The 15,225-nt window shown below is 37.5% G+C and overlaps 1 protein-coding gene across 2 annotated transcripts in view; it reads right to left on the bottom strand.

Moving 5' to 3' along the window:
- The window catches only part of fgd1 (FYVE, RhoGEF and PH domain containing 1), a 46,421-nt gene extending 31,487 nt beyond the window's left edge, over positions 1–14,934 (bottom strand). For both annotated transcript variants that reach the window (XM_081350027.1, XM_081350028.1), the window contains exon 1: positions 13,975–14,934. In XM_081350027.1, coding sequence (XP_081206153.1) covers positions 13,975–14,125 — 151 coding nt within the window. In that variant the 5' untranslated portion in view covers positions 14,126–14,934. The remainder of the gene's footprint in view (positions 1–13,974) is intronic.
- Positions 14,935–15,225: the final 291 nt, after the last annotated feature.

The following is a 15,225-nucleotide window of genomic DNA, read 5'->3' as shown; positions in this document are numbered from 1 at the left end:
AGAGTCTCAGCTGTTTGCTTGCTGACATGTCGAACTCACTCCCAGAGGGCTGGATTGGTTACGCCCCCTTTAGCAGATGTCTAACAACACTCTCAGATAGAGGGGGCTGGTCGTCTGCTCACTGGTGAGAACGCATGATCCTAAAAACATGATTAATAATATCCGGTCCGTTTCAAAACAAGCCTCAGCTGACTTTCAAGTGACTGTACATAATGAGCAGTTAGCATTTACACAGCAACTCAGTAGCATCCTACTAACCAGAATTATGTGAACAATGTATGTAAACCTGGGTTAAATAAGCAGAATCCTGATAAACTTCAAAAGGACAGGGAAGGTTTTATCAGTTTTCCTTCAAAAGCGGTTTCTGTTGTAAACGGCTTAAGATAACGCTACACCTCTGCGATCTACGGTCTTCCCTAAACCAAACCTGCTCAAAGCATCTCTCTCAGGGATTGAACCGGGTTGCAGATACTCAAGGAAAACCTTCAGAATGGTGCATGAGGAGTAAAAGATTTATGATGCCATTGATTTTTACTGCGAGTAGCTTCCCTTATCTCTTGCAAAGAAAATCCATCTTGCTTCGGTTACAAGCGTTCCATGCTTCTATTTCAATTCTGATACTATTGTGTGTATAGATGAGCTCTTCTCTGAGCGGTCAGGAATGCAATGCTTTGTTCAGCTCAGACGGGGCTGGAATGTGGGTTCAGTGATCTTTGACTTTGGTATTTGAGTCTGAGTCTCATAATGACAATCTTAAAGTCACGGAGCCGAGAGAGCTGAATGTATAGAGTGCATCAATTCCAGCCCAAGTCCTCATCCTTTAGAAGTGGATTTGCTTTCTCAGAGCTGAAAATGTTGACAACATGAACCAAACGTGAACTCTTCCAGGCCTCAGTTACATACAGTGTATGAGGATCAAAGATGTTGTTTGTGGGCAGCCAATGAAGACCATAGACTGGCATTATGCACATTTGTTACGAAACCTGGTTTGTGCAGGAATTAAGACTGGATTTACTGATGACTCGTTTCAGGCAGATCAGAATTGTTTTTTTCTTTTCTTTTAGGAGACAATAACTCAATTATTCGTGCACTTTGATCTTTGAAACTTTACAGACCTTTTACATTCACAAACAGTTATATTACCCACTGCATAAAAAGTAATATCCAAAACAAAGGAACATTCATAAAACGAGCACAATGACTTCCCACAGCTCAAACAGTAAAGCATGCAACGCCAAGGTCATATGTTTCATTCCCAGAGAATGCATGAGCTGATCAAATGTATGCAAGTCACTTTAGATAAAAGCATCCCCTAAATGCACACATTTCTACATTAAAGGGATAGTTCACTTTGAAATTAAATTTTGGTATGTTTTAGCTTACCTCAAGGGCATCCAAGATGTAGGTGTCTTTGTTTCCGCAGTAGTTTCAATTTTGATATTTTTAGGTCAAACCGTTCTTGTCTGTCAGTCATATAATGCAGGTCTATGGTCACTGTCTCCAAGAGCATGCACAGAGAAGTCCAAATTAAACAATTCCCCATCGTAAGTACACATTGATGGCCTAAGACACGAAACGAGCGGTTTGTGTGAGAAAACGAACAGTATTTATATCGTTTTTACCTCTTGTAAACTTTCCGGCGCTTGCGCAGACTAAGCCAGAACGCACGCACACGTCACACAGCAGGAAGTGCGCACGCCCTCAGATCACTTGGACGTGGTTGTGTATGGGTAAAAACGATATACTGTTCGTTTTCTCACACAAACCGCTCGTTTCATGTCTTAGGCCATCAATGTGTACTTACGATGGGGAATTGTTTTAATCTGGACTTCTCTGTGCATGCTCTTGGAGACAGTGACCATAGACCTGCATTATATGACTGACAGACAAGAACGGTTTGACCTAAAATTATCAAAATTGAAACTACTGCGGAAACAAAGACACCTACATCTTGGATGCCCTTGAGGTAAGCTAAAACATACCAAAATTTAATTTCAAAGTGAACTATCCCTTTAACTGCTGTGTTGAATTGAAGGAGACAATTTACATAGAAAACAGAAATTAATTTTGCTCTTATCATGTATAAGACCTATGGATCAGTGAGCACAATGAATATGATTCATCGGTCTATCATATCATATGGTTTTGTCATTAATACATCGACACCAGTGCACACGTGGACTTGGATGCGGACCATGCTGAAAAAAAAAATGCATAAAATGCTACACGTATAGGAAAATCCATGAAGTGCATGCATTTCTCTCATCCCTTCACTGCTGGAAAAAACGTGGTTAAGAGGTCACATGTTGTATTTTGTCTGCCTCTCTCATTACATTTTCTGCTGTGGAGAAGCAGAGACCGAAGACGCCCCCTCCTCCTCCCCCTCCTCTCTCCAGACACACATTCGTCTCTCTCTCTCGTGAGCCGTCTAATCAGCTTGTGATTTTGAAACCCATCTCTGTACTTATCAAGCCCTCCCCGTTTACTTGAGCAGATTAAAGCGTCCAGGATTTGAGCGAGTGGGTTAAAGCTCCCTCTCGAGCGATTAGAGCTTCCGCTCTCTTTCTCCTGAGTCCTGCCACGTTGTCCGTGGTTTCAAACAGCAGCACGGCATTCCCACACGCTGACACAGTGACACACTGTCTTCACTTTCCCTTGATTTTCCCTCATCTCATCCTCTGCCTACAGCTGCAGTAGCAGATAGCATTTTAGCTCAAGCGCACACACACACACACACACACACACACACACACACACACACTCCATATGCAGTCTTATTCATTTAAGGGTCTTTCTTCAAACATGGGCAATCACTATCTCTTAAATCACTATTTTCACTAGTTTATTTAGTCCAATAACAATGTCCAACTGTGGACATATTTGCATCAGAAGAGAATTGTGATTTTCTATAAACAATAGAAAAGCACAATTTTCTTCTGATGCAAATATGTCCACTGTTGGATATGTTATTTTCATCATTTCTTATTTTGTGTTTTACTTGACAATATTCCATGGAGTAAATTTCAAACATTTTTACTACTCCTTTGTCATGTTAAGGCTAATGTGATAAGCTTTTCGTTTACATTGGTAATCAAGTACAAAAAAAATCTATATTGTGTTTGCAGTGGAAAAACTGATTTTCACACCATTTATTTGACATTAACATACATATCTATATATATCTATATAGATATATAGTAAAATCTAAATAGCAAAACTATATAATAAGTTTGAATGTTTGGGGCATAAAGGGCACTTGAAAAACAGCAAAAATAAATGAAGACATAATTTAAAAACAAATTACAAAATGGGACGTTTAAAAGATCCATGAAAAAGTGGGACAAATATGTCCGTCCAAACTTCCTGTTTCAATAGGAAATACAATAACGTCTTTGGAAAATAGGAAATATGTCTGTGATGTGACCTTCATATAACAAAAAAACTAACAAAAAATAAAAGTAATAACAAAATAACACATTAAAAATAAAAAATAAACAAAAAAATAAAAGGAAACAAATCTAAAAAAGGCAAAGAAAAATAATCTTTACATTTATAATTGTATTTTTAATTTTTAAAAGTAATGACAAAATACTGTACAATATAATGTACAGTAATGTACAATTTAATAAAGTAAAATAATAAAATACAATACCCATGCATAAAGTGCACAAGAAAGATTCCCCTGTGTTTCCCTATTAGCCACCCTCCACCTAAGACAACTACACAGGTCCTGGTTTATTCAATTTGCCTTTGCATTTAAACAGATACGAAGCAGCCACAAGGTGCAAGTGTTTTTCACTGAATTAAGAAGGAAGGAAAGGGAAGTGGAAGGTGAGAGAACAGTAATAGCATCTCGCTCAGACTGTCACACTGTCACTTTGTTCACAGCTAGCTAACACTTGCACAGTACCTGCTAAAGACTGTTCCCTCAGTCGGCACTGCGATTCATCACATCCGCTTCAGGCTATCACATGCATTACTCACCCAGGGTTTGCATAATATAGAACGCTTATGATAACCTCAACATCACTGGGGAAATATAAAAAAAAGCGCCCTAAGGGGACTAGAGGTCATGTGGTTTAGGAGAAGCAAAGGTCAAGTGTCTTGCTCAAGGGCAAAATCTCATTCTTATGGGGTTGGGGGTTGACTAGTAAACGCACTTTAGCTTGAGCAGGATTTGGTGAAACTGACGACTCCCATGAACGACCATTGCTTTTTCTGTAACATCATGACTGTGTCCCTTTGGTTCTTCTCCGTGAGCCCCGGCCAAACCTCTGAGGTTTCTATTTATACCCGTGAGTGGTGCATGTGTGACCGAAATGCCTGTCAGTGCTCTTTGATAGCTGTATTTTCTCATCATTTAACTCTTTACGTACAACTGTGCTGTTTTTATGAACCTATGGACCTTCTGGAAGCTCAACAGCTGTGTGCAAAGCATCACCATTACAAGTGCTCATTCAAACACTAACTTTAAAGGGATAGCTCGCCCAAAAATGTAAATTCTCTCATCATTTACTTACTTTTCGTTAGCTCAATTTAAAGTCAAACTTAAAACTCATTTATTCAAAACTGCTTATCTTCCATGATTACTTTGTGCATTCAAGTCCATACTTTTTTTATTGCTGTTTTTTATTGATATTGTTATTTACTGTTATTTTCTGTTTTAATATTGTTACTGTTGCTACTTGTTGTATGGTGACCTTGAGTGGTTTGAAAGGCACCTTAAATAAAATGCATTATTATTATCATTACTCATGCCATCTCCGATGCATATGACTTTCTTTCTTCAGCTAAACACAAATTAAGATTTTTAGGAAAATAAACCATCACTGTGAGTCCATATAATGCCATTGAATGGCCATCGCTCAGCTGACACTTGAAAAATCGTGACCCCGAGTGGATGAATCAATGTCTTCTGAAGTGAAATGATAGATGTGTGTAAGAAAAAAAATCTTTTACGCCACGTGTCACTCTTATGATTGTCGCACAGATCTATCGACATCGATTCATCCACTGAGGTCGTATGGATTCCCTCCACAATCGCGGTGTGTGGTTTATCAAGCGTCAGCCGAGCAGCAGCCATTCACTTGCATTATATGGACTCAGAGATGGATTTTTGTCTTAAAAAATCTTTGTTTGAGTTCATCTGAAGAGAGTCATATACATCAGGGAAGGCATGAGGGTGAGTGAATGAGAGAATTTCAATTATTGGGTGATTTTTTTTTTTTTTTTTTACTTTTCCTACTCTGTTTGTGTTTATTTCATATCCTGCACAGCACGAAATGTGGATGCAATTATGAAACAAAAATGAAAACATGCAAAAACCAATAGAGAGACTTTTATGGGATCCTAACAAGAAAAACAGAACAGTAAAGCCTCATCAACACAGCTCCCAGTTGCTCCATTCACTCCACTGTTTATTTCCCCAAAGGCTTCAAATCACACTACTCTACAACAATAAAGAAAGTGTAGACCATGTCTAAATATTACGCAGGGCTGATAAATCAACATGCTAAAGTGAAACTATAATCAGATAAACTCTCTGCTACACTGCCTTTTCCTCTGTATTTGCAATTTCTCTCCATTTAATAAAAAAATAACTACTTGAGCACGAGGGAACTGTTTTGTTTCCAAAAGAATCTATTTAATTCACAATGAGTGCATTAACATTAGCTTGTGAGGTCACGTCAACACCTTAAACTGTAGTCTTTTATCGGTAAAAGGTCATAAACCCAATTTAAGGTAAAACCCAATCGACACGCATGGATATTCATTATGCCAATGTTAGTTTTTCTGATGGCTTACTAAAAAATTAACACTATCATTCAAAAGTTAAAAAAAGAAAAGAAATTAAGACTTTTATTCAACAAATAATAATAATAATGCATTTTATTTAACAGTGCCTTTCATAACACCCAAGGTCACCTTACAAGCAATCAAAACAGTAATATATTAAAGAATTAAAGAAAATAAATAAATAATAAACAATCCCATTAGCATCATAGAATACAAATACATAACAGCACACATGCATCATAGATACAGTAGATTACAATACAGGCTAATAAAAGCAGGTAATAAAAAAGCCTGGGCAAAAAGGTAGGTCTTAAGATGGGATTTGAAAGTATGCAGACTGTCACCATTACGAATATTGAAAGAGAAAGAGGGAATTCCACAGGCGAGGGGCGGCATAGCTAAAAGTTCTAACTCCCATGGTAGTTAGGCGTATACGTGGTGACAAGAGAAAGTGAGAGTGAAGATCTTAGAGCGCGCAAAGGGGTATAAATATGAAGAAGATCAGTAAAGTATGGAGGAGCGAGATGTGAATTGCCTTGAATGTGAGAAGCAGAATTTTGATACTTTACTGGAAGCCAGTGTAGTCGCTGGAGAGTTGGGGAAATGTGCTCAGTAAAGGAGTTCTAGAAAGAACACAAGCCACAGACTTCTGAAATAACTGGAGTTTATAGAGAAGTTTGGAAGGAGGACCAGTAAGAAGAACGTTGCAATAATCGATACGTGAAGTAACCAGTGCATGGATAAAGATTGCAGCGTTGATTAATATTACAGAGGTGAAAGTAGGTAGTATGCGTAATATTATTAACATGTGTGCTATCCAGAATGACACCCAGACAGATTTAGTTAGAGTAGATATTGTGCCTACAAGTAGGACCTCAGTTTTATCACTATTGAGTTTTAAAAAGTCAGCTGAAAGCAAATCTTTAATTTCAGCTAAACAGCTGGACAAAGGTGGAGGAAAAGAGCCAGAGGGTTTGGAAGACAGGTAGAGCTGGGTCTCATTAGAGGAACAGTGAAAATGGATACCATATTTCCTGAAAATGTGGCCAAGAGGGAGTAAGTAGATAATGAATAGAAGCGGGCCCAAAACAGAGCCCTGAGGAACACCAGTAACTGTAGATGGTCTTGATCGGATATTTTTAATTTGTGCAACAATGAGATATGACAAGGATGCATTCAATTGATCAAGTGACAGTAAATATTTTTATAATGTCACGAAAGAAGATTTCTCTGTCATATAAATGCTGGTCTTTTGAATTTTTTATAAAAAAAATGAAAATAAAACTTCAGTTTCCACAAAAATATTAAACAGCAGAACTGTTTTCAATAATAATAATACATGTTTCTTGAGCAGTAAATCAGCATTTTAAAAAGACTTCTGAAGGATCATGTGACACTGAAGTCATCAGTAATGATGCTGAGAATTCAGCTTTGCATCACAGGAATAAATTACACTTTTAAATATATTAAAATAGAAACTAGTTATTTCAAATGTAAATAATAATTTCACAATATTGCTGTTTTTACAGTATTTTTGAGCAAATAAATGCAGCCTTGGTGAGCATAAGAGACTTCTTTCAAAAACATATTTAAAAAGTCTCAGACAAAATGTTTGAACGGTAGTGTATAAGAAAAATAGTGTTTTTGGATGACTAGATGACCCATAATTTGAATGTGCTTATGGAAATGAATGATGGACTTGTACTAGTCTGTACCAATAATAAAAGTATGTTAGGTTTCTTTAGGCTCTTGAGGTTCTTGGACATGATTTCTTTCCTAATCCAGTAATGAGACAAAAACATTTGGACAGCTTCTTATGCTTATTTAATGTATTATTCATATACATACACTATTACATCAATAAATACATCAACTATTCACACACCAAAGTTTAATACTTATGGGTTTGTTAAATTCTCTAACCCTAAATACTAATTACTATGATGCGTAAATGTATGGGTTTGAAGGTCATCTGTCATTTAGTGCTACAAAGTGTGCAAACATACAATTTTCACAATTCATAATATTGGAAATGAAGACACACATCCAGAATGGAAACAACCACCTCAGAGTAATCTAATCTCTCCACCAGATGGCTTTTATATGAGCATGTGGGCGTTTATAAACGTCTTAAAGGGGTACGTCTGCTGAATTGAAGGCATAGTTCTGCTGCCATTGTTCCAGAGGCTGAGGTCAGCAAAGCATTTATGAAGGCCAAGATTTAAGATTTCACATTTCTATCAGATCAAATTTCTTTCTATCAATGATTCTGCCAAAACGAATCAGACTTTTCTAGAGAAACTTGGAAAAACAATATAAAGAGAATAGTTTTATCCTTCAAGTTCTGCATGAAGACTTGCATTGTATAGGCTGCACTTACTAATAAAACTAAAGTTTTGACTAGACGTCACACATCAGCAAAGATGATGATACTATGACTACAGCACAACAGTAATCGCCCAAATTTTCAATGACTTTGAAAGGGGAAGTTTATTTCCCCAATTCATTTTCTCCATTGGAATAGAAAATTATTTAATAAAGAGCTCTAAATCATGAAACAAACCAACCAGCTCTGAAATAAATACAAAATTACAAACTTTTAATTGAGGCAAACAAACAAATAAATAAATAAAGTAAAACTTGATTCATACTCATTGATTAGAATAAAAACAATATATTTTTAATTTATTGCACTTATGTACAAACATATAAGTAGTTTGAGAGTTTAAGTAGTTTGGGAGTTTAGGAAGATTGACTCGATTATGTCATCAGCAGTGCTTCATGGGAGTGGGCGGGTGTTTACCGCCGTAATTTATCACACTTATTTCTGGCTGTCACAGAAACACATATCATCGTTTAACAACCTCATATTTCATAGCAAGTCCATCTTCAAAGGTTTATATGTTACTGTTAAAAATGATTTTCTCCGAGGTGCAAATGATTGTGATATTTACTTCTGGAAACCTTGCTGTTGTGCTCTATTGCACAGCAATCAAACTAGGGCGAGGTAAAGTAAACGTACTGTCTTGTCCCATACTCTGTGTTTATAAAAAAGGCCTAGAGGGTCATGAGCGTGGGTCTGTTTTGCATATGGGACTTCCTAAAGCACGATCTCCCAGTACAGAGTCGGTCTCCTCCTTTCCCAACCTATATATGGATACATCTCGAGAACTGTTTCTTTAACGGCGCTCTGGAGATTTACAGGGAGTTTGGCTCATTCACACAAGTGTAATTCTCCACAGAGCGCCAGGCCGAGCAGCCAGACAGACTTCCTACTCATCTACCGAGTTGGCAGTTGACCAATGAGAACTGTTGCGCTTTCACACTGTCATAATAACAGCAGCCGCTCAGAATGATCAGAACTGAAGGAGCTGCAGTTTTCTCGCTCACAGCTACTCGTGATATCAGTCTGGGAGGAGATGAGATTGTCTTCCAAAACTATGTGACAATGATCATGGGAGTTGTGGGGCTGATCGTACTCGAGCGTTGATCAGATACACACCCTTTTAAGAATAGACGGATCCAAGTATTTGCAACACGTTCTTCCCTCACATTCCTACATATTCCAGCAAAACTCCTTCATCCAAGGCAAACAAACTCAGAGACATTGAAAATATGGTGTGAAAATATGGTTTCTGCAATTATTTCTACAACAGAATAATGTATTCTTAAAATGAAGACAAGCACAACTTCCCACTGAGACCTTCCTGGAAAAATTATAATATCATGGCACATTTATGGTATCAAATGATAATACCACCAGTGCCGGCCCGTGGGGTTGTGGGGCCCTAGGCAAGATCATGAAAATTGGCCCCACTGGAGTAAAAAACTCTCATAACAATTTTATGAAGGAAGAGAAAGCACATGATATGACAATTTCAATATTTAAGTTTGTAAATGTGTATTAAGTGTAGCATTCAAAAATGAAAAAAATATTTACATGAAACTCAAATAAATGAAGTAAAATGTGTGAATTGTACATAAATTATAATATATATATATATATATATATATATATATATAAATAAAATTAGGCTATAGATTGCTCAATATATAAGTTTATAAAAGTGTAACATTCAACGTACATATGAAAAAACACTAAGAAACTAAGAGATTTTTAGCATAGCCCTAGCCTAGTACATAAAAGACAGAAAGCACACATAAAAAAATAAAGCATATAAAATAAAGCATAAATTAAAGGTATTTTTGTAAATGCAGTAGTAATTATGCATAATGACTAGAAATGCAGTAGGCTACTACATTTTAACTTTTTACTGATGATCACAATAATAAAAATGTTTTGTATTATTTAGAAATGTTTAAATATTAATTTGGAAAGAGTGAGAAACCTGTTTTTAGCGGTAAGGGAGAATGGATGGGGTGGGTTAGGACTGCATGATAATAATGGAACTGATAATCACAATTATTTTGCTCAAAATTATAATAGTGATTATTAATTACCATTATTCTCAGTTGAGAAATTGCAGAAAAAGAGACAGTTAATATAAATTAATTGCATAAATAGCCTATCAAAAGGGGTAAAACGGCCATTTTGAGGTCTGAGATGGTCCACCTTAATTTAAAAAAACTACGATAACTTCATCAGAGGATTAAAATCTATACAAAATGCATGGGTAGATAATTCTTAACACGCTGAATGTGGCCCAATTTTTCCATGTCTGTCTGTCTGTCTGCGATCATGGGCATTGTTACATTTATTAGTAAAACTAATAATACAGCAATAAATAACGCACTATTTATAGAAGTCAGAAGAACACACCTTTACTTTGAGCTTGTCTTTATTCCTCAACCATTCTCCTCTTCCTTTTTTCAGCTCCAGAAAGATGGCGTTTGGATGCCATTTCTACCACAGTTTAACATATTATTATTTCAATTAACTAAAAATAGCATTGCTGTATGACTACGACTCTGACGAGACTTCGTGACGTTATGACAGACAAGGCAATCCAAATATGTGAAGTCGATATTACCATAGAGATTATAATATTTGGTATTTTATTTTTGACAGCACATTTTCTGTCATGCAAAATGCCTCATATAGGCCTAAGAAATTAAGCATTACTAAAGGGTAAGAGCACCACAAAAAAAAAAAAGTCTCTTGTTTCTAAAACGTGAGCATTTTGGAGAGAAGTGTGGTGGAATCCGTGTGTGTGGATACTGTGATAATTACGGTACTCGAGGTCTCCCACTATATCTCGGGCGGTATTATGCAAATTAGCATGTGACGAGCTACTGTGTATATTTCTTATGTTTTCGTATTTTATTCGTTCTATTGTTATGTATTTATTATCTTTTTCGGAAATTTGTCATGTCTGAACTATACAGAGCTATCCTTTTTATGTATGTTGTAGGTCTGGGTAATTTATTAGATACTCACCGTCTCTGTGAACTGTATCATGATTAGTCAGGTCCATGCAATGCGTCGGGCATCGGGCTGAAAATTCAGCTTTGATCACAGGAATAAATTACTCAAATAGTACACATAAGTGTAATCCTGTTTCACAATATTACTGTTTTGTCTGCATTAGTGATCAAATAAATGCAGCCTTTGTGAGCCGAAGGGACTCTTCCAAACCCCAACCTTTTGATTAAAATCAATGCTAAGAATGCACATGATTAAACCCATTCAATGATGTCTCCAGCTAGGCCTCTTTTAAACAGCAAATCTATCGCTCTAAGAGCGATCAAACATATCTGATCCAGTTATATAGTAATAACTTTAAACGTGTGAACAAAACCCCCACGAGTCACGACCCCATCTGTTACTGTCATATGCAATGAGGATAAAAATGCTTCAAAATTACATGCTATTTTTATGAGTGATAATGGAAACTGTTCTCGTTCGCGCGCTCTATAATCCAGGTTCATTTGATCCTCTTGTGTTCAGTCAGCAACAGTTCTACTCCACGTTTATTCTCCCTTCTTTAAGGTCAACATCAGATTATTCATGATGTGCTCTTCAAACACAGACTGACTGCACAAGATATCATCATGCACTGCAGAACAATAGCTATGTAACCCACACAATTTAAAGCACCATTCATGTGCAAACAGTGACAATCACCAATGTCAAGGGTTTGTACAAATCCCTAACCCAAACCATGAGCAACAGTAATGGATTGAGCAAACACCACTAGTTATTAAAGAAGACCTTCATCAGGGACGGCGCTTCACGCGTTTGGCCTTCCAGTGCATCAGCCACGTTTCTAAAAGCCACTAGTAGAGTATGGTGGTCAGCACACATGCAACCCACTGAACTGAACTGAACTCCAGACACATTTAATTGGATTTCACAGTGCAGTGCTTGAGTAAATATCCAAAACAGACAGAACCTCAAGTAACCACACAGTCGAGTACAAACATGGCAGCGTAGCTTCAAAAAGACACACGAGGACGACGAGGCTTCGCTTCAAGGTCTCTGCTGTTGCCTTATCAGCAAGTGAGCAGCGGAGCATGTGAATATCATTACATGCACAACATCTGACGAACTGCATCACAAACACCCTTTCTCTACTGCAAACGGTTTCATCAAGATATTCACCACATGCTCTTTATACATTTATATGATCTCCTTTGAATGGGAGTCACATGAAAATGTCAGTCTGCTGGTAGGGCATTGATTTAGTGACGTGCTGTCCTCTGAGACAAACGTGCGCTGGCAGGATAATACATTATGCCACTGTGACTGATGACCTTGTCTTCAAGCACATTCATTCAGAGCACTTCAGTGTTGTGCAGGTCAGGATAAATAAGACAAATGCTGATTTCTTTCCAGTAATCATTAAAACCAGCTTAATATAGTGTAAAGGTTGATTTTTTTGGGACTCGACCGTACAACCACCTACACAATATACTAGACACAAGGACTGGAGTGGTGGCATTTTTCTAGTCTTAAAGACATCCGGAGTCAAGAGCATTTCAACATCAAGCATTCCAAGTATTCAACATCTAAGTTTCGGTTTACATCAACACAAACGCGTTACTATTTTGCCCTTTAGATGAAGCTTTTATCCAATTTACAGTTGGATGAATTAGGGTAATGTGTCACAATGTTGGGCACATTTTCTCTATATGAATATTACTTATATCTGTTGTCAACATTGTCATGCCGGGCTGTTACGTGATTGATTGAAGTGTGATTTTTTTGTTCTGGAGTGTTGAGGTAACAATTGTAGTAAATTGTAGAACTTTAACAAAAAAAAAATCCATAATACACTAATTTATCCTACATTTACTACATGTTCTGTCCTTCTGGAGTCCCTGGAGGTTAAGTGTCTTACTCAAGGACACAACGGATAGTTTGTGTATCTACCCTTGTGGGGTTTTAACCTGCAAGCTTTGGTTTTTATCAGATTTTTATCTACGTTTGGATCAATGATGTGATGCTGGTTTTTGTTGTTTAAGTCCATCAAATACACACTTAAAAGGCAACTCAACTATATCACACACACAAAAAAAAATTATTTGTTAAAATTAAAAATCATTTAAAGCAAAAAGTAAATTAAAAAGTTTAAGTAAAAATGGTCAAGGTGATGTAACCATACAGATTGATATTAAAAGGCTGATATTCTTGAAAAAAAAAAAAGTATGGCATAATATTTCATCATTTAAAAAAAATGTCACCCAAATTAAAGTCAGTGTGGCATAACCAACACACAGGAATTCATTTTGTCATCATGTGACAAGAAAACCATCAAAACAGACAGGACCTCATGACTGTGATATTAAAACATATTTTTCACCCTTTTTTTGAAAAGTCGCGTTCAGGTTAAATACAGTAATCTTGAAGAAAAACGTATGATTCAAACTTGAACAAATATATTTGAAAACGATGGTTACACCACTTGACATTTTTATAGAGGCAATAAATCACTTTTTTGTAGAAAATGGCTTAAACAACAAAAATATTAACACAACAATGCAAATATTACTTTCCCAAGAGGTTGGCACCTTAAGCTTAAATTTTTCTAAGAATTCTCCTTCATCCTTATTTGTCACTGACACATCTACGTTTGCATGCATCAGTGTCAGTGTCTGTTATGTGTAATGATGCTTTGGCACTGGCAGTCCTGCACGAGAAACCAAAACACTCTTGCTATAAGGAAGTAAAATTGGGATCAGAGCATATTTATAGTGTGATTTAAGACCCAGACTCACCTGTTCTGCGCAGGGCTGGCTGTGGACTGGATAAGCCGCTGCTGATGTGGTAAGAGAAGCGCATGCTTTTGAACTGGTTGGAATAGGAGGATGAATTGTGCGGACTGGAGGAGCTGATGAGATGCGCGCTCTTGGGTCGATTCAGCTGCATCCCTGCCTGCAAAACCCTCACGCAGGCATATAGGGCACAAGATGCGAGCTATTTCCAGGGAACGGGCTCTATATTCCAGGTCCAGATATAAAAGCCGTATCTTCAAAATAGTCCAGGTGCAAAACCACCAGCCACTCTTGTGTCCCGACGGCCTCCTCCTCCTGTAGATGCTGGATAAGGCAGATCGATCCCCCCCTGATCAGCCGGTGGAGAGTCAATCCGATCCAAGTCGCTTTGAGCAACAGAAACAGCCATCAACGATCAGTTTAACCAGAACCTCACACAAGTCCAAGCAAATGTGATATAAAGAACTCCCAATACGCAGTGACCTTTATGAAAAGCAATCATCCTCTTATGCCATTTGCAGTCTTACGGTCATCCTCATAGGCGCTCACAGAATGTACACAAACAGACGCAATGAATAACGTACAGACGTTATGAATCCACATCAGAAGAGACTGACATTTTTACGTGACGTTTCCTATGCAAAACAGCTTTGAATAACGACATTGGTTCTGTTAGTGACATTCGCGTTTTAAAACGAACTTTCCCGTTAAACTTCTTCTTTAAGGCGCCGCATATTGTCGTTCTTATTCCAACGGGTTTCCCCTCCGTTTCCTTTCGGAATAACCGTATCCAAAAATATGCACACTCAGCTGCTTTAAACACAATTCACATTCGCGGTTTGAAAACTCCTCCGACTATCGGCGTCTTTAAAGCGGGATTCGAACGCTAAACAAATGTTACATTGTCGCAACGTTCCATTGTTACAATGTTACAATTCCGCTCTTGTCGCTCTCCACCGGTTGCTCGTCCGTTCTTTTGTGGGACTCGACAACGCCAAAGTGTGTTAAACTGAAAACCTCCTCCTTCTCCTCCTCCACCAGGACATATGAAACCGAGCTTCAACCCCCTCCATCTCTCTCTCCTCTTTTCCCAAAGTCTGTTTCTCATTTTTTTTCTCCCTCTCTCCCTTTCTTTTCCTAAGGGTTTGTGCTTGAAATCTGAGGCAGAGGAAAGACTTTCAAAGGATTTGAACATTCACCCTTCATGAAAAGAAACTCATGTGTCCTAATCGGGAAGATCGTTTATATTTCATA

Source organism: Scardinius erythrophthalmus, assembly GCF_964197995.2.
Source record: "Scardinius erythrophthalmus genome assembly, chromosome: 20".
Classification (NCBI taxonomy): Eukaryota; Metazoa; Chordata; class Actinopteri; order Cypriniformes; family Leuciscidae; genus Scardinius; species Scardinius erythrophthalmus.
This window is presented reverse-complemented; position numbering and strand designations above follow the sequence as displayed.